We start from the raw sequence: 18,063 nt of genomic DNA, 5'->3' as shown, positions 1-18,063 counted from the left end.
TGAGCTGTGATGCCATGGCACTCTACCCAGGAGGACAGCTTGAGGTTGGCTCAAAAAAAAAAAAAAAGACAATAGATGATGTCGAAACTATTTTAAATTGCACACGAACTTTACATCCACCATGTGTATAGTGCAGGTATACTTCTTAAGATAAGGACCTTTGGTATGTAGTGCCAGAGAAATTGGACCAAATTTTCATTTCAGAAACTCCAGTGGAAAATATCTACATTTAGGCTCAGCGCCTGTGGCTCAAGTGGCTAAGGTGCCTGCCACATACACCTAGGGTGGCGGGTTTGAATCCAGCCTGGGCCCACCAAACAACAATGACGACTGCAACCAAAGAATGGCCAGGTGTTGTGGCGGGTGCCTGTGGTCCCAGCTACTTGGGAGGCTAAGGTGGGACACTCGCTTGAGCCCAGGAGTTGGAGGTTGCTGTGAGCTTTGATGCCACGACACTCTACCCAGGGGGACAGCTTGAGGCTCTGTCTCAAAAAAAAAAAAAACATAAAAAATAATAATAATAAAAGAAAACGTCTACATTTAGCTAACTAATAAAGACACTTGTGAAACTTTTTGCTTTGCTTTTGGTCTGATGGTTCTATTTCTCAATTACTTTTGGCTCATAATCCCCACTGGTTTTTCTGTTCTGTGCTCTGCGTAGAGTATTGGTTCTTAAGCGCCATCACGCGTCCCTGCGGGAAGCTCTTGTGAGGACCACTGCAGACCCTCCTTCCAGGCTGCGCTAGACGGCTTCCCTGGAATAGGAAGAATTAATGACTCTGCTTCTTCTTTGTAGCGTTTTTATTCTGTTCCAACATAACAAAGGAGACTTGGACTCAGATCTGTTTAAAGTATCTATTTACTCACAATTGTTGGCAAATTATTTTTAAGTGCCTGAGATCCAGACAACGGGTGATGGCAGAGAGCTAAAGAGATAGGAGCTGTGAATGTGGCGCCTGACGCCCTGCCTTCTCTTCCCAGCCCTCCTGGTTCCTGGTTTCTGTGGTCTTGGAGACTCAGTTAGTTTTTCTCAGCTTGGCTTGTACCATTTGTAAAATATGGGCAATTCTTTTTGTCTTTGTTTTCCTTCGAGGGTCCTACGATGTAAAAATCCTCTCATGCGATTGCTAGCTGTGAGAATGCTTTGCTCTCCCTAGAAACCTTCTGAGGGAGACAGACCATTGCTGGGCACTAGGAACAGCTTATTCGGAGGTCCTGGTCCTTCTCGTGCACACAGCTGACCAAAATTCAAAGCAAAAAGTTTTGCACGCATTTTTATTAGTTAGCCAGAGGTAGCTATGAGTCGTAGCCCAGTTCCCCCCAACCATTTCTCTGTTCTCTGCAGGACTTCCTCATGGAAACTTTTATCATGTTTAAGGATCTGATTGGAAAGCACGTCTATGCCAAAGATTGGATGGTCATGAACATGACCCAGAGCAGGTAGGACGCCCCTGAACTTGCCTGAATTCTCGGGCCTTTTGGGTGAACTGTGGGAAGTGCCTCAGATCCATCGTCTGTAAAGTAAGCGTCTTTCTGCCCCCACCGTCCCTGTGTACGTGCTCGCAGTCTCAATTTCCTGGGCTGCACACGTGCTCTGGCGTGGACTCTCTGCTCTCTTCTCTCTAGTCTGGCCTCCCCGGTGTGCTCATATTAACCGGCAACATCCGCTCTCCAGGGCACCTCTCACGGGACCTACTTCATCCTGACGTCCAAAACCTACCCTGATTTTCCAGATGCATCCAGATGCATTTCTAGATTTTTTAGCTGAGTCTTCCACTGTTTCCTCATGTGTACACCCCGTGCTCCGGCTGAGCTGGCCTCTGCCCGGTCCCTGGACACCTGCTCTGCTTTGCCTCACACCACGTCTCCCCTTTGCAGTGTCTTCCCATCATTTCCAGCCATTCCATGAAGGTCCTTCTGACCTGGCTGTCATCTTCTCTTCCTTTGATTTCCCAGACCCCTTGAAAGCCTCTCATAGAACCTTTTCCATATTCTGTATCAGGTCATGGTTAGATAATGATTTGCATGTTGTGAATCCTGCTCCCTCCAGCTCCCCACCGAGCTATAAATAAAACCAGGAACTCTCTTTCAACACAGCACCTAGGCCAGCACTTTACAGTCGTTGGCCCATAGCAAATATTTGCTGAATAGAAGTGAAATGAAATGAATATACCTGATGTTAAAAGAGCTTTAGATTTTTTTTTTTTTTTGAGACAGAGTCTCATTTTGTCGCCCTTGGTAGAGTGCTGTGGCATCATAGCTCACAGCAACCTCAAACTCTTGTGCTCAAGTGATTCTCTTGCCTCGGTTTTTTATTTTTAGTAGAGGCGAGGTCTCACTCTTGCTCAGGTTGGTCTTGAACTTCTGAGCTCCAGCGATCCACCTGCCTCCACTTGCCAGGGTACTAGAATTACATGTGTGACCACCGCACCCAGCCAGCTTTAGAATTTTTAATGAGCTAAAGTCAGCTATAGTGGCGCACATATATAGTCCTAGCTACTTAAGAGGCTGAGGCAGGAGGATTGTTTGAGCTCAGGAGTTTGAGGCTGCAGTGACCCATGATCAAGCCATTGCACCCCATAGGCCAGGGGTCCTCAAAGTTTTTAAACAGGGGGCCAGTTCACTGTCCTTCAGACCGTTGGAGGGCTGGACTACGGGCCCCAGGATGAGTCGGCTGCTAAGCAGGACAGGCAGCGGTGGCAAAAACACCCGGTGAGCCAGATAAAATGTCCTAGGCCAGCTGCATGTGGCCCGTGGGCCGTAGTTTGAGGACGCCTGCCATAGGCAACAGAGAATTTTTAAGGAGCCTAAGTCAAATCCTTATCATAAGCATTATTTTTAACTCTACACAATACCTGATTCTGAGGAATTCTACCCTGATACCCAATTAGCAAATCTTTCCCATCAATGTGCTGATGAGAGAAAAAATTATATCCGATATCCTGGGGCCTAAAGACATAAGTATCATATTGCTGTGGTCCGAGAGTCAGGCGGCCTTCATTTACCTACCCTCTGATGTGGCCCTGAGTGGCTCGTACGGTCAGTTCCTGGAACTGAATGTCTCTGCCCTCGTCTGCTCTGTTTCTGGTCTCTGAGGACATTGATGGATCATAAGGTCTGATGTTGCCAAGTCCAGGTTTAGGTCAGTTTGGTTTAGTTTTTAACACAAGTGGAAAAATGTTCCAAGGGGCATGAAGTTTCTTTCTTGCATCTGATATTTTCCTCCCTAGAGTCTTTCTCCGGGCTATAAACCAGTTTGCTGAAGTTCTCACAAAACGCTTCATGGACCAGGCAAGCTTTGAACTTCAGGTAAGCACATGACTTTCCTAGATGTTCCTGCCGTTCTCAGCCCCGTGGAGAGAACCATAGCACTGGATGTCACCTCTGATTTCATCATTTTCAAATGAAAAAAAGTTTTCTTGTTTTTTCTTCCTGAATCATATACTCCTGTCTCACTGTCCTCCCAACACAATAAAATAGGCTTTTTTCTTCCTTTCTGTAAAAGTAATACACCTTTTAAAAAATGTTGAAAAGTAATAACAGAAGATAGGGCTAAGCAAAAAGGAGAAAATAAAAAATACAAATAGTCCTTTGTAATAATCCTTTAATAAACTTTGTAATAATCCAAATAATCCTTTATATAAATATGTGGTACAGAAATACAAGGGCGGTGCCTGTGGCTCAGTGAGTAGGACGCTGGCCCCATATACCGAGGATGGCAGGTTCACTGGCCCTGGCCAAACTGCAACAAAAAAATAGCCTGATGTTGTGGCAGGTGCCTATAGTCTCAGCTACTCAGGAGGCTGAGGCAAGATAATTGCCTAAGCCCAGGAGTTAGAGGTTGCTGTGAGCTATGATGACACAGCACTCTACTGAGGGCAGTAAAGTGAGACTCCATCTCTACACAAAACACACACACACACATATATATATATGGCGCCTGTGGCTCAAGGAGTAGGGCTCCAGCCCCATATACTGGAGGTGGCAGTGGGTTTAAACCCAGCCCCGGCCAAAAACTGCAAAAAAACCCCAAACAATTATACATACAGGTGTGTAGTTATAAACAGACACAGATAACTCTTATACCTACACAAGTTTGGTTCTAAAGAGTAGTTGGTGTGCATAATATTTGGGACATTCAAACTTACTGCAAAATAGGTGACCACTAGCTCTGTCTGCTTTCACTCATTCATCCATCCCATGCTAGCGTATTTGTGTGCACAGGGCACCCTGCTCTGGGCCCCGGTGAAGGCAGACAGGTTCCTGCCCACATGGAGCTTACCTGCCAGAGTAGTGTACAGTTTTTTGATGATGTACTTTTTCTGTGTCATGTGTTTTCATGTCTGTGGTGCTTCTAAAGTGGAGATTCGTAAATTTGCATATGTACAAATATGAATACCCATACGTATATGTGTGTACATCGGTATATTTGCCAAAGTGGAATTGAGCTGGGTAGGTCTTTGGAAACCTGTTAGTTTATTTACTTTTTAAATAGTCTTTGATCTTTTCAGTGATGTTGAATATTTTCATGATATTTTTAGTGGCCAGCTAAACTCTGCTACGTGCCTGGCTCATGATTTATTTAACCAAATTCTTCACATGAACGTTTAAGTTGTTTTCATTTTCTGTTATGTTCGATAGCACTGTGTGGCCCTCCTTATTTGAAATATTTTAAAATATCCGTGGTTATTTTTCAGGCTAAAGTCCTGAAAGCATTTACTGTCTCAAAGTTTGGCCAAATTTTAGGGCTTTTGCTACACGTTGCCAAACTACCTACTATAAATAGGTATACTTCTTGGCAGCAGTTTTTCTTTATCCCTAGAGTAAAGAAAAATACAATTATTTGGATTTTTTTGAAAAGTTCAATAGTAAGTCCCAAAACTTTCAGGACCGAGTAAACCGAAACCTAAGAAAAAGAAGTCTTATTTTTTTGTCAGTCTCTGGTTATTGACTTTCTGCCATGTGACACTGTTTCATTCTGACCCTTATTAATGTTATTTTCCATTCCTTTTTCCCACACAATTAATTCTGAACAGCTCTGGAACAATTACTTCCATTTGGCAGTAGCATTTCTCACCCACGAATCTCTTCAGCTTGAAACCTTCTCAGAAGCCAAGCGCAACAAAATTGTAAAAAAGTAAGTGTCCTTTTAACCTCGTTTAAGATTAGGAAGGGAATTCTTATTCTTCTGTTGGGAGCAATGTTTTTTGGTATCATAGAAATTACTGTTCAGTGACTGCCCATGTTGTTAGAGAGGTAGATTTTTAAGTAACTACTTCATAGATTTCAAATTCCCCCAGATCTCCATCTCTGTTCTCAAGGCCCCCTTTATCTTTCCATCAGCCCCCACCTTTTTATGAAATTTACTGGAGAGGAGCTTCAGCTACCTGCACACTTGTCCCCATAGCACCACTGCACCCTCTGCTGGCAGCTCCTCCAAATTGCAGGCATAGTGCCCCCTTACTCCTTTAGCACTATTGCTCTGTTTCCCTGTCACTTCAGAGAAGTTGAGACTCAAACATAAGCTCAAAATGCCCTCCAGAATGTCAAAATGGAATTATATGCAAGACTGATGGGAAGTTTAGGGAAGCTTTCCATTGCTGTCATCTCAGATCTGTTTCAGAGTTAACTTGAAGAGTCTACAACTTGAGAAATATGTTATTTTAAAGACTTTGAAATTTTAGTTTGGTTCCCCTTGCTGGGATATCTGGGATTCTAGACGAATCATTTTGCATCCTTGTACCTCTGGTTGCTCCCTGAGAGAGGCTTTTAGGTAGCAAAGAGATTGAAAATGAGTAACTATGCTTTAAAAGATAAAAGCATAAGGGGCAGTGCCTATGGCTCAAAGGAGTAAAGCGCCGGCCCCATATGCTGGAGGTAGTGGGTTCAAATCCAGCCCTGGCAAAAAACTGAAAAAAAGAAAAAGATAAAGTAAAATTGTAGATTTCTTTGAGTGTTGAGTATTGAGAGACACTGCTTTTAAGATGGATACCTTGATTTCATTCTTTAGAAAATCTTGGCAATATAACTTCTTTAAAGGACATGTTTGATTTTGGTTAAACAACCAATAAGTGAGGATAGTTGAATGCCAGCTCTTATCAATAAAATGGCCCGTTAGGGTTAGTGGTTCCATTTTTGGTCTCTAGGACTGAATCCAACCCATATAACAGTATGAATGTATGCATCTGGGCAAAGATAAAACTTAGAAAATAAAATCTTACTATATTAGGCTGTAGCAATGTGAATAGATTTTTCAAACATTCTCTTATTTTTATATAGAAGTAGCATCAATAGTACTTTATCATTTAGTGTCCATTATGCCCAAGACCTTGACTACATAGGTTTACATAATATTAGTAATTAAATTAGGTTGAGTATTTTTGTTAAGATGGCATCGTAAGAGAGGTTTTTAAATGTGATCTTTTCAATGCTGGCTTATGAGGGCATTTCCCCAAAAAGGAGTTTGGAAAGACTGTCCAGGGCGATGTTAGTGTGAGAGGATAAGGGAAAGTAGTGGTTGCAGGGTGAGTTACAGGCCGTTGTTAGCATTCCCTGGGAAGACCCGCAGCGTCAGCATCTTTCGACTCACCTCATTTCCAATTGTCCAACCCCCCAGCCTCTGCTGTGGTCTATGATGTGGGGTTGTCTCAGGACTAAGTATTATTTAAGAGATTTCCAGGTGATTCTGATTCACTTTCACCCAAGAATCACTGTCTAGACCAGTGATTTTTCAACCAGTGTGCTGGGAGAGGATCTTAGGTGGGCTGCAAACATTTTTAACGATACTTAATTAAATTTTTTGAGAAAGACATTCAAAGCACAGCAAGCATATTCTTTACTTCACTCTTTTTTTTTTTTTTTTTTTTTAGATGAACATAATTGAAGTGTGCCACAGAAGTTTAACTATAGGTTCAAGTGTGCCATGAGACAAAAAAGGCTGAAAAACACTGGTCTAAGCTAACGTTTCTCTGCTCTTTTTCCCATTATCAACTCCAACAAAAGGCCCTTTCAGACACTGTTTTGCTAATGAGACTCCACTGTGAAAGTCTAATGCCACTGACGGACCATGCATCATTTGATGCCATGTGCCTTTCTGTGCCACGTACATACAAACACTGAAGTGCTTTTGCCCCCAAGGATCAATTTTTACCCCTTTGTGGACAATCCCACCCCCATTGACAGTGAAGGGACTAAAGCTTTCCAATGTGAGTCCTCTGCAGAATGGATGCGTATTACCCAAATCGGAGTGTATAAGTCAACTTGCTTGTTAGTCATCAGGCACAGTGCTATGAAAATCATTCCCCACTCATCTTCCTCTTCATGAGTGTTTATGTGTTTTTTTGTTTGTTGGTTTTTTGAGACAGAGTCTCACTATGTCACCCTGATAGAGTGCTGCGGCAACACAGCTCACAGCAACCGCAAACTCTGGGGCTTCACTGATTCTCTTGCCTCAGCCTCCTCCCAAGTAGCTGGGACTACAGGTGCTTGCCACAAAGCCTAGCTATTTTTTTGTTGCAGTTGTCATTGTTGTTTAGCAGGCCTGGGACAGGTTCAAACCTGCCAGCCTTGATGTATGTGGCTGGCACCGTAACCACTGTGCTATGGGCACCAAGCCAGGGTGTTTATGTTTTGCTTGGCTATTTTTTTATTTCCCAGCAACCAACCAAAGTATTTCTCCCTGTTCTCCCTTCAGTTAGTTTGTTAATCTCATCTCTGGTTATTTTTCAGTGTTTGGCTTCTCGTGCCCATAAAGTGCCCTGTCCTGTGCATGGCTCAGTTTTCTTTGGGGGCTTGTTTAGGTACTAACCTTATCTCTTACACTGAACTTGCCTTAAAAGTGACCCAGAGGGACGCAGGCTGCTGTCATGCCTTTCATCCCTGTGTTATGTGCAACTTGGTTCCACTGCAAATCCTTTTCCTCATTTCTGGTCTTCTTCCTAGATACGGGGACATGAGAAAAGACATTGGCTTTAGGATCCGGGACATGTGGTATAACCTGGGTGAGTGTCTGACCTGCCCCTATGACTGCTGTGGGATAAGCATCTCATGGTGAATTATTTTTTTTTGTTTTTAATTTTACTCCAAATCATCCTGAGATTAATTTGTCAGTAAAGTGAAAGTCGATTTGTGGGTTTCCCACCCTTGTCCCAACGGGGACATTGATAAGCATTATTACTTTTGCATCCACGTGTCGTCAGAATACAGTATTTACTCACTGACTTCTGAATTAAGTTGATTTTTCCCATATAAATTTTTCTTTTCTTATGGGCCCCAGGGAGGAAGCTTATAACACTTACCATGAAATGATTCTTCAGTGTCCTCATTTACTTTCATTTCAGGTCCCCACAAAATCAAATTCATCCCCTCCATGGTGGGCCCCATCCTGGAAGTCACTCTGACCCCTGAAGTTGAGCTCCAGAAAGCCACAATCCCCATTTTCTTTGATATGATGCAGTGTGAGTTCAATTTCAGTGGAAATGGAAATTTCCATATGGTAAGACTCTGTAATCTCCAAAATGCACATATAGTCACCTCTTACTTGGCTTTTTTTTTTTTCTATGTAGAGAAGCAATAGTGTGAATAATATAAATCAAAGCTGGTCTAAAAAATGAGACCTAACACTTTTTATGTCTTATTTTGTAAAGCAGTTAAATCTGTAATCACATATTCAAGCCTAGAGCCTAGAAGAAATCTCTCTGTTAGTTTGTCTTTCCTGAAGCAACACTTTGTCTTTGGCTAATTAAAAGTTAACTTCATGCATTTTAATCGCGTTTCACTGTCACTAAGGGAATAATGGAGTGAATTGAATAAAAACCCTGCTGGGCTCGAGGCCTGTAGCTCAGTGAGCAGGGCGCCGGCCACATACACAGAAGCTGGTGGGTTCAAGCCCAGCCCAGGCCTTCTAAACAACAATGACAGCTGCAACCAAAAAAACAGCTGGATGTTGTGGCAGGTGCCTGTAGTCCCAGCTACTTGGGATGCTGAGGCAAAAGAATCACTTAAGCCCAAGACTTTGAGGTTGCTGTGAGCTGTGATGCTATGGCAATCTACCCAGGCCAACATAGTCAGACTATGTCTTGAAAAAAAAACAATAAAAACCCCTATCTGTTCTAGTAAGCTAGGGAGTGATGCTGTGGACTGAGGTCTAAAGCATTATTCTAGTTTTGGGAACTTGGTTCTTACACACCGTCTCTAAGCCTTAGTTTTTTTTTTTTTTTTTTTTTAATCAGCACAATGTATTATTAAAAGGAAGACTTTGGATCTTTGAAGCTTTGCAAACCAAGGCTTGTGCAAGAAACAAAAATAAAATAGAAAATTAGCATCATTAAGCTATTTTTATATGCATAGTTATAACAGAAAGTAATGTTTTACTTTTTTTTGGTAAATATAAAAGCAAAAGACCAAGTTACAGGAGACCACTTTGGAAAGCTTTGATGGGGAGGGCCTTGGTACCCCAGCCATGAATGACTCCAAGTATAAGCCTCCCTATATATGTTGGAAACAGTTCACAAGTCAGCACAGGGTTGGGCCAAACCCGGAAAGGCTGACTGTGTCCCGTTCTAAGCCAGCGACCTTGTGCTGTGAGATTCTCACTCTGCTTTCAGTTTGAGAATGAGCTGATCACGAAGCTGGACCAGGAGGTGGAAGGGGGCAGAGGAGATGAACAGTACAAGGTTCTGCTGGAGAAACTGTGAGTATTTCGGAAACAAAACCTCGACTCGGTGGCATCATTCAGTAATGGAGAAAAACAGGGCCTTGCAGCACCAGTAGAAGGGCCAAGTAACCTCAGTGCCACTGGGGCCACCCCACCGTGGCCCTTGGTGTTGTTAATGGAGGGGACACCATTTGCTGTTGACACCGTTTATCTGACACAAGTCAAACGCTCTTGTTTTCCTGGCCAGCCCTACTCTGAAGAAAACAGCAAATGGAGGAAAGAAGGAGGCTCGGTGCCTGTGGCTCAAGTGGCTAAGGCACCAGCCACATACACCTAAGGTGGTGGGTTCGAATCCAGCCTGGCCCTGTCAAACAACAATGATGGCTGCAACCAAAAAATAGCCAGGCATTCTAGCGGACACCTGTAGTCCCAGCTACTTGGGAGGCGGAGGCAGGAGAATCGCTTGAGCCCAGGAGTTGGAGGTTGCTGTGAGCTGTGATGCTACAGCACTCTACCCAGGGCGACAACTTGAGGCTCTGTCTCAAAAAAAAAAAAAGAGGAAAGGAGGAAATATACAGAATGCTGGCATTTGACCCAGGGTTGGAAGTTTTGAACTTCAGCCAAAGCGTTAGCACCTCTAATTATGGCTTCACAGAGACAAGTTAAAGGGAAAAAAATAGTTCAAGGTCCACTTGGTATATAAAAATACCTTATGGCCCACAGCAGTGATCTTCAGCCCCCCCTTCCCACCTCCAAACCCCCCTCTTTCCCCCTTTCCTCCTCTGCACTCATGGAGCAGCAGAGCATCAGCCTGGTGAGAAGTGGCACTCAGGTGTTGGCCTCGGAGACGGACGAGCTGCCAGCCCACTTTCACCAAGTCCCGGGCGTCTGGCTTTTGACCAGAGATTCAACCCATTAAACACCTCATTTTTTCCCCCTATCTCCCAAAATAGTATCTATTTTTTGGTATTGTCGTGAGGATTAAATAAGACGACCCCTTAACGTAGCGTCTTTCTGGAGTTTGTGTGTAATAAACGTCATCTGCTCTAGTGTTCGTGGTCATCACTGTATCCGAGTTACACACATCTGACTGACATACGGCTCCACTTACGAGTGGAGGCTACTATAGGAAATAGGTAAATGTACCTGTTTCAACTTACATATAAATTTAAGAACAAGGCTGCAGAGCCTGTGTCATCCTTAATTTGCAGACTGGCTGGATTCCCATCATTGGGTGTCAGGAACCAGTATCCAGGATACTCAAGAAGAGAATTAAATTGATAAATTGATGAATAGCCTGTATTTTAAAGAACCAGAAGTCTTTAAAAAATTTTTTTCAATGATAATAAGACCTTTTGGTGGACTTTTTGCAGTTTTTTGCCGGGCTGGGTTTGAACCTACCACCTCCAGTATATGGGGCCAGCGCCCTACTCCTCTGAGCCACAGGTGCTGCCCCTTTTTGGTGGACTTTTTAGGATATTTCCATTAGGTCTCTCTGTTTGTAAACCTCCCAGCTTATAGCTGATCCTGTATGTAAGCAAATGAAGTTATACGCATGCGTGCACACAGACAACTATATTTACACATGCTAAGCTACTAGTTTTTTTTTTTAGAGACAGAGTCTCACTTTATCGCCCTCGGTAGAGTACCGTGGTGTCACAGCTCACAGCAACCTCCAATCCTGGGCTTACGTGATTCTCTTGCCTCAGCCTCCCAAGTAGCTGGGACTATAGGCGCTCGCCACAATGACTGACTATTTTTTTGTTGCAGTTTGGCCGGGGCTGGGTTTGAACCCACCACCCTCAGTATATGGGGCCAGTGCCCTAACACTGAGCCACAGGTGCTGCCCACTAAGCTAACTCTTTTAAAAAAAAATCCCACAGCTGATTTTTCACATAAAGATCCTACTTTGCTTTCCTGTGTCCTTGTGGTTCACTAGCTCAGAAAAATACAACTGCACAAGTCTCCAAAAGTCTGGACTAATTTTTAATTTTTCGTATCCATTTGTTTCTCTCTTTTCCCAAGTTTTTTTAAGAAGCCCCAGAATTTTGCTCTATATGGGTCCAAAAGGACAGGATTTAGATCAAACATTTAGCTTCAATTTGCTTATTTATAAATACACTCTTTTTTTTTTTATCTCAAAATAACTTTTATCTAAAGAGCCACATGTCTGGAGATGTGCTGGGTTCCTCTCGACTGGGTATCAACCCCCAAGGCTTTCCCGACTGCCCAGAAGATGCCCTGAGTTCCAGGTCTTAGGGAGAAGAAAGACGTAGGAAGATGGTCTCATACAACTGCATTAGAACTTTCGTACAGCCAGGTTTTCGTTTCTGTGATGCTGACTGCAAAAAACAGAAACACCAACAGATGTTCAAAAAGAGGACCTTGTGGGCTGGGATTGTCAGGGATGGTGGAACTAGAGCCAAGCCTTAAAAAAAAAATGCAGAACAGCAAAGGTGGAGGTGCCAGGCTAGGATGGCATCCAACAGGGTGTGTGTTGGCTTGTCCGGCACCCAGGGTCTCCTGTGTCTGCACTATCTGCCCTCAAGACCTTGGTTTGCTCATACGGGGTTCTGGAATGGCAGCCTGGAACATGGGCATTTGTCTCTCCCTCCGCCCTGCCAGGCTCTTGGAACACTGCCGGAAACATAAATACCTGTCCAGCTCTGGGGAAGTGTTTGCGTTACTGGTCAGCAGCCTCTTAGAGCATCTGCTGGACTACAGGACCATCATCATGCATGACGAGAGCAAGGAGAACCGTATGAGCTGTACGGTTAACGTGCTGGTATGTGCCGTCCCTGGGACAGTGAGGGCGCTGGCAGGCTGCCCGGTGCCCACAGCTCAGTGCTATGTGGGTCGCACAGACACAGGGGCACCTTGACAGAGTCTGTGTTCTGCCGAGTCTAGTTGGCTCAGCTTTGGACTTGATGAACTTGGAAACAGGATAGAAAATGCCACATAAGCTCCTGATTTCATTCTGTTTTCCTGAAGGCTATACTCAGCCTGTTTGTTTTATAGACAGAGTGTCCATAAAGGGCAAAAGACACTATTTTAAATTGCACATGAACTTGATGGCCACCCTGTATCTACGCAGTTGGTTTATAGGACCAAGACAGAGATGCACCAGAAGCACTAGACCTTGAATAGAGAGTTAGCTTGTGAAGTCTTCATGGTGGCAGAAGTCTCTGCTCTTGCCTTTTTCAATGTCATTAACTGGGACCACAGACCTTGGCGTTTCGGGCTGGCTGTGTGTTCCTCAGCCGAGTATAACCCCTAAGGAGATAGTATCTACAGTGACTCGGGTCTGGTACCCACTCCCTTAAAGGTTTCTCACAGTCTTCAGAAGCACAGGCCCTAAAAAAATTACTCACCTTCTCTTCTTTATAGCCCACTGCTTCCTTTCTTGAGTGGGGTGTATGTTAGAGGAAAGCAATGAACAATTTGTCACTTAAAAAGCAATAATGGTGCTTCGGCTGTTTTTGTGGCAAGCCCGTCAGCGGCTTTTGATTTATGTTGGTGTTTTGTGATCTTTTTTTTCCCCCTATTTTTTCTGGCAGAATTTCTATAAAGAAAAGAAGAGAGAGGACATATATATAAGGTAAGCGGAAGGCAGTGGCTTGTTTTTTGCTGTGTATGTCATGGCTTCGTGGTTTAGTCTCTCTGTAAATAAATAGTGTGCCCCACGCCTTGCTCGTGGCTTTGGGAACCCCCTAAAGGTATTCAGTTTGCCCTCAAAGGATAAACTTTTTAGATAGTTACACAGTAAGTGCAATATAAAGGCATGCAGAGGGGGGTTGGGGGGAGGGATGGAAGACTTCTGGCCCAGGTGGTCAGGAGGGGCGGTGAAAACCTAACAAGGAGTCTCAGCGTGCAATCTGTGAATCCCTGCTTAGGAAACAAACGCTGGATCAGTTCGCAAGCGACAAAATGCTTTCTCCCTCCCTTACCAGGTATTTGTACAAGCTTCGAGATTTGCACTGCGAGTGTGAGAACTACACGGAAGCTGCCTGCACACTTCTCTTGCACGCTGAGCTTCTGCAGGTAATAAGCAGCAGGTCAGGGAGCTGTTTCCATAGGGAGGAAGGCCATAGGTAGCAAGGGGGGCCTTCAGTCCTTTGGGCTAAATTGTATCTGCCTCACGATTTTGATGAGAAAGAACCTTATTCCAGGGACATTCTTTTATCCAAGAATTTTTTTTTTTTTTTTTTTTTTTTTTTTTTTTTTTTTTTTTTTGAGACAAAGGCTCAAGCTGTCACCCTGGGTAGAGTGCTGTGGCATCACAGCTCACAGCAACCTCCAACTCCTGGGCTTAAGTGATTCTCTTGCCTCAACCTCCCAAGTAGCTGGGACCATAGGCACCCACCACAGCGCCTGGCTATTTTTTGGTTGTAGTTGTCATTGTTTGGCAGACCCAGGCTGGATTCGAACCCGCCAGCTCTGGTGTATGTGGCTGGCACCTTAGCCATTTGAGCTACAAGCGCTGAGCCAATCCAAGAATATTTTTATCTCTTCTAAATAGGCACAGCTGATATTCAGATCGTGATTGCGAAAACATTGGTTACCTTTTATTTACCAAAATCCTCAGATGCAAGGGAGAACTTACAGGACTCTTGTAATTGACATTCTAATGAAAGAAATAAAACATGGATTGATTAATATATAGAAAGACTTGTAAAACTGGACAGAGCTGAGTTATGAGTGAATCTAGTATCAAAGAAATTCTTTCCTCTTTCTATTCTCTCCTTCAGTAAAATCATGCGATGGCCTGGATGGAAACAGGTTTATACGTCATGAATCCCAAATAATTATTTCTAGCCCTGATCTCCTCCTCTAACTTGGGATTCGTATTTAAATGGTACTTTCAGCATCCATCCCTGAATGATTAATAGACAGCTCAAACTTGATTTGGTGACGGGCACCTTTGTTTCCTAGTCTTGCCGCTTCCCAACCTGTCATCCTGCCTTCCTTTTCTGTAATAATAACAAGCAATTGTTGAGAAATGATTATCAAGAACTGCTTATCAAAGTTTGCATTGTTGTCAGGCCCTGCCCTGCCCCATCCCCTGCCCCCAAGCCCCCTCCCCCATGTTGTCCCGCTTTACAAATGTTAAAATCTGGTCACCCTGTGTCAGGACAGCAATAGTCAGGTTAGTTAGCAGTCTCTCTTTGTTCCTGACGTCCATGGGGATGTGCGAGTATTTGCATGATACTTCCCTTCGCCCTTGCTTGTGCAAATGTACAGTTTTATGCTTAATAAATAGTCTAACATGGCTTGGCTCCCGTAGCACAGCGGTTATGGCGCCAGCCACATCCACCAAAATTGGCAGGTTCTAACCCAGCCCGGAGCCAGCTAAACAACAATGACAACTGCAACAAAGAATAGCCGGGCGTTGTGACGGGTGCCTATAGTCCCAGCTACTTGGGAGAGGCAAGAGAATCACTTAAGCCCAAGAGTTGGCGGTTGCTGTGAGCTGTGACGCCACAGCATTCTACTGAGGGCAACATAGTGAGACTCTGTCTCGAAATAAATAAATAAATAAAATAAAAATAAACAGTCTAATGTAAGATGGATTAGTCAACTACACATACAGATACTTTTTATCTTTTCTTTTTGCTGAATATTTGTTGCATGGATCTCTTGAATTTGTTCATTGCATTGGCATCTTCTGTTGCTTTTGTGTCTTTTTAGTGGTCCGACAAGCCCTGTGTGCCCCATTTGCTTCAGAGGGACAGTTACTACGTTTATACCCAGCAAGAGCTTAAAGAGAAGCTGTATCAAGAAATTATATCCTATTTTGACAAAGGCAAAGTGAGTACCGGGTTGTTTCTGTATCAGGGGAAAGAGGAAAACGATTGTAATTACTGCTGTGCAATTCTGATGCTGACCATGTGGAGTCAGTGCAGACTGCACAAGTGAAGGGCGCTTTCCCCAATAAGAATGCCCACACTTCAGATGCCAGCCACAGTTTTGGGGTGTCTCCAGACCATCTGCACTTCTGACAAACTGTCCATAAATTTCAGAGGTTCCCATGGCTCCCTCACTTTTGATAACTTGCTAAAACAAGTAACAGAGCACAATGAGTTGCTATATTTAGTGATTACAATTTTATTATAAAGGATACAGACTAGGACCAGCCGCATGAAGGGACGTACAGGGCACGGTCTCAGAGGATCCCAGACACAGAGCTTTGTATCTTCTCCCCAGGAACTTGGGACACATCCCCTTCCTGGCAGATTGATGGGTTCTCCTAGCAGGAGAACCTCTGGAGCCTTAGCATGCAGAGCTGTTATTGGGGTTTTTTTATGTAGACATGTTTTGATTGGCTCAGTGACTGTGTGATCACGTTCAATCTCCACCATACCCACCTTCCTAAAGGTGAGGCTGACATTGTATAGCTCAAGCCCTTAGCCCTGGTTGGTATTTCTGGCAGATCCAGCCCCCAGGAGCCCAGTCTGAGTCACCTTGTTAGCATTGATTTTGGGTTCAGTCTTGGGGACCCACCAGGAATAACACACATTCCAATTACTTGGGAAGTTCCAAAGTTTTAGACGCTCCCTCCTTAGAACTGAGGTCAAAGACAGATAAATTCTTTTTTATACAACTTGTAACTTACCCTTTATCATCCCCTGTGTGTCTTTGAATTCTGATATTTTCTTTTTTTTTTGAGACAGAGTCTTGCTATGTTGCCCTAGGTAGAGTGCTATGGCATCACAGCTCACAGCAACCTGAAACTCTTGGGCTTAAGTGATTCCCTTGCCTCAGCCTCCTAAGTAGCTGGGACTATAGGTGCCCGCCACAGTGCCCAGCTATTTTTTTGTTACAGTTGTCTAGCTGGCCAGAGCCGAGTTTGAACCCACCACCCTTGGTGTATGTGGCTGGCGCCATAACCACTGTACTATGGGCGCCAAGCCAGAATTCTGATATTTTCAGAACATGAATAAATTAAGGTATGAATGGTAAAAAAGATCATTCCTCTCAAGCAGACTGACCACAGTGCTGAGTACAATGGGCAGCCCAGAGTCCTCTATTTTTCCACAACCCTAACTTTGCCTTTTAATTACTGCTGGGCTCGGGAATTGGTCCCATCATCTTCTGTCCATTCTCAAGATAATATTGGGGAACGCACAATGCGCGCTCCACATCACCACCGCCTGGCAGCACAGGCTGCAGGTGACAACGGGCCCTGAGGCAAGATAAGCAATGTGACCTGTGCCAGGGAGTTGCCGAGTTGGTGGTCAACTGGAGAAAGCGTATCCAGTTGAAAGACCTTTTAAATTGAAAATGGAAAAAAGATACCTAGAGGAGGGTCAGTGCCTGTGGCTCAAAGGAGTAGAGCCCTGGCTCCATATGCCGGAGGTGGCGGGTTCAAACCCAGGCCCCGCCAAAAACTGCAAAAAAAAAAAAATAATAATAATAATAAATAAATAATTGGAAAAAAATAAGATACATAGAAGAGACTGGAAGAGAAGGAAAGCAAAACGGTTTTTGGTATCCAAACAAAATAGATCCTGGATTCAACCAGTTTCAGGTGCCTAGACGGTTTATATGGACTTGTCCACTTCCAGCCACCACATTGGTTTTATCAGTGGTACCGTTAGTAAAACTTCTAAATAAACAAATAATCTAAAAAGATCATCAAGATAAAATTGCCATTGTCTATTTAGTGCTGAACTGTTTGGGACGGGCTTTAGGCTTTTCCTCTAATTCAGCGGTTCTCAACCTGTGGGTCGCGACCCCTTTGTAACAATGAAAATACATCCTGCCTATCAGATATTTACATTATGATTCTTAACAGTAGCAAAATTACAGTTATGAGGTAGCAACGAAAATAATTTTATGGTTGGGGGTCACCACAACGGGAGGAACTGTATTAAAGGGTTGCGGCATTAGGAGGCATTAGGAAGGTTGAGAACCACTGCTCTGATTTAGTTCTTCTTACATCACTCTTTAAGGTAGGTACTATGTCTGTTTTACAGGTAAGGAGCATGAGACCCAGACAGCAAATAAAGCTCAGACTTTTAAGGTCTTTGCAAACTTTAACCCTCTTAAAAAATAATTAAGGACCCCCAAACACTTTTGTCCATATAGGTTGTATCTATTCGTATTTATACTCTGAGAAATTAAAGCAGAAAAATTTGTTCTTTCAACAACAACAATAAGCCTGTGATATGGTCAGTCCCCAAGTTACAAGCATCCACCTGATATACAACTTACACTTAGAAATGGAGGCTCGGCTCAGCACCTGTGGCTCAAGTGGCTAAGACACCAGCCACATACACTTAAGGTGGCAGGTTCGAGTCCAGCCCAGGCCCGCCAAACAACAATGACAGCTGCAACCAAAAAAAATAGCCGGGCACTGTGGCGGGCGCCTGTGGTCCCAGCTACTTGGGAGGCAGAGGCAGGAAACT

General features: G+C 43.8%; 1 protein-coding gene across 1 annotated transcript in view; it reads left to right on the top strand.

Annotated features, from left to right (window-relative positions):
- DOCK5 (dedicator of cytokinesis 5) overlaps positions 1-18,063 on the top strand; it is a 196,041-nt gene that overhangs the window by 154,313 nt on the left and 23,665 nt on the right. The window contains exons 28-37 of the mRNA XM_012807685.2: positions 1,346-1,440; positions 3,231-3,309; positions 5,037-5,137; positions 7,942-8,000; positions 8,340-8,494; positions 9,606-9,691; positions 12,281-12,440; positions 13,213-13,253; positions 13,606-13,696; positions 15,344-15,463. Coding sequence (XP_012663139.1) covers positions 1,346-1,440; positions 3,231-3,309; positions 5,037-5,137; positions 7,942-8,000; positions 8,340-8,494; positions 9,606-9,691; positions 12,281-12,440; positions 13,213-13,253; positions 13,606-13,696; positions 15,344-15,463 — 987 coding nt within the window. The remainder of the gene's footprint in view (positions 1-1,345; positions 1,441-3,230; positions 3,310-5,036; positions 5,138-7,941; positions 8,001-8,339; positions 8,495-9,605; positions 9,692-12,280; positions 12,441-13,212; positions 13,254-13,605; positions 13,697-15,343; positions 15,464-18,063) is intronic.

This window comes from Otolemur garnettii, unplaced genomic scaffold (assembly GCF_000181295.1).
Source record: "Otolemur garnettii isolate 467f Iridium unplaced genomic scaffold, OtoGar3 scaffold00074, whole genome shotgun sequence".
Taxonomy (NCBI): Eukaryota; Metazoa; Chordata; class Mammalia; order Primates; family Galagidae; genus Otolemur; species Otolemur garnettii.
The sequence above is the reverse complement of the archived record's forward strand: the minus strand, read 5'-3'. Positions and strand labels throughout refer to the sequence as shown.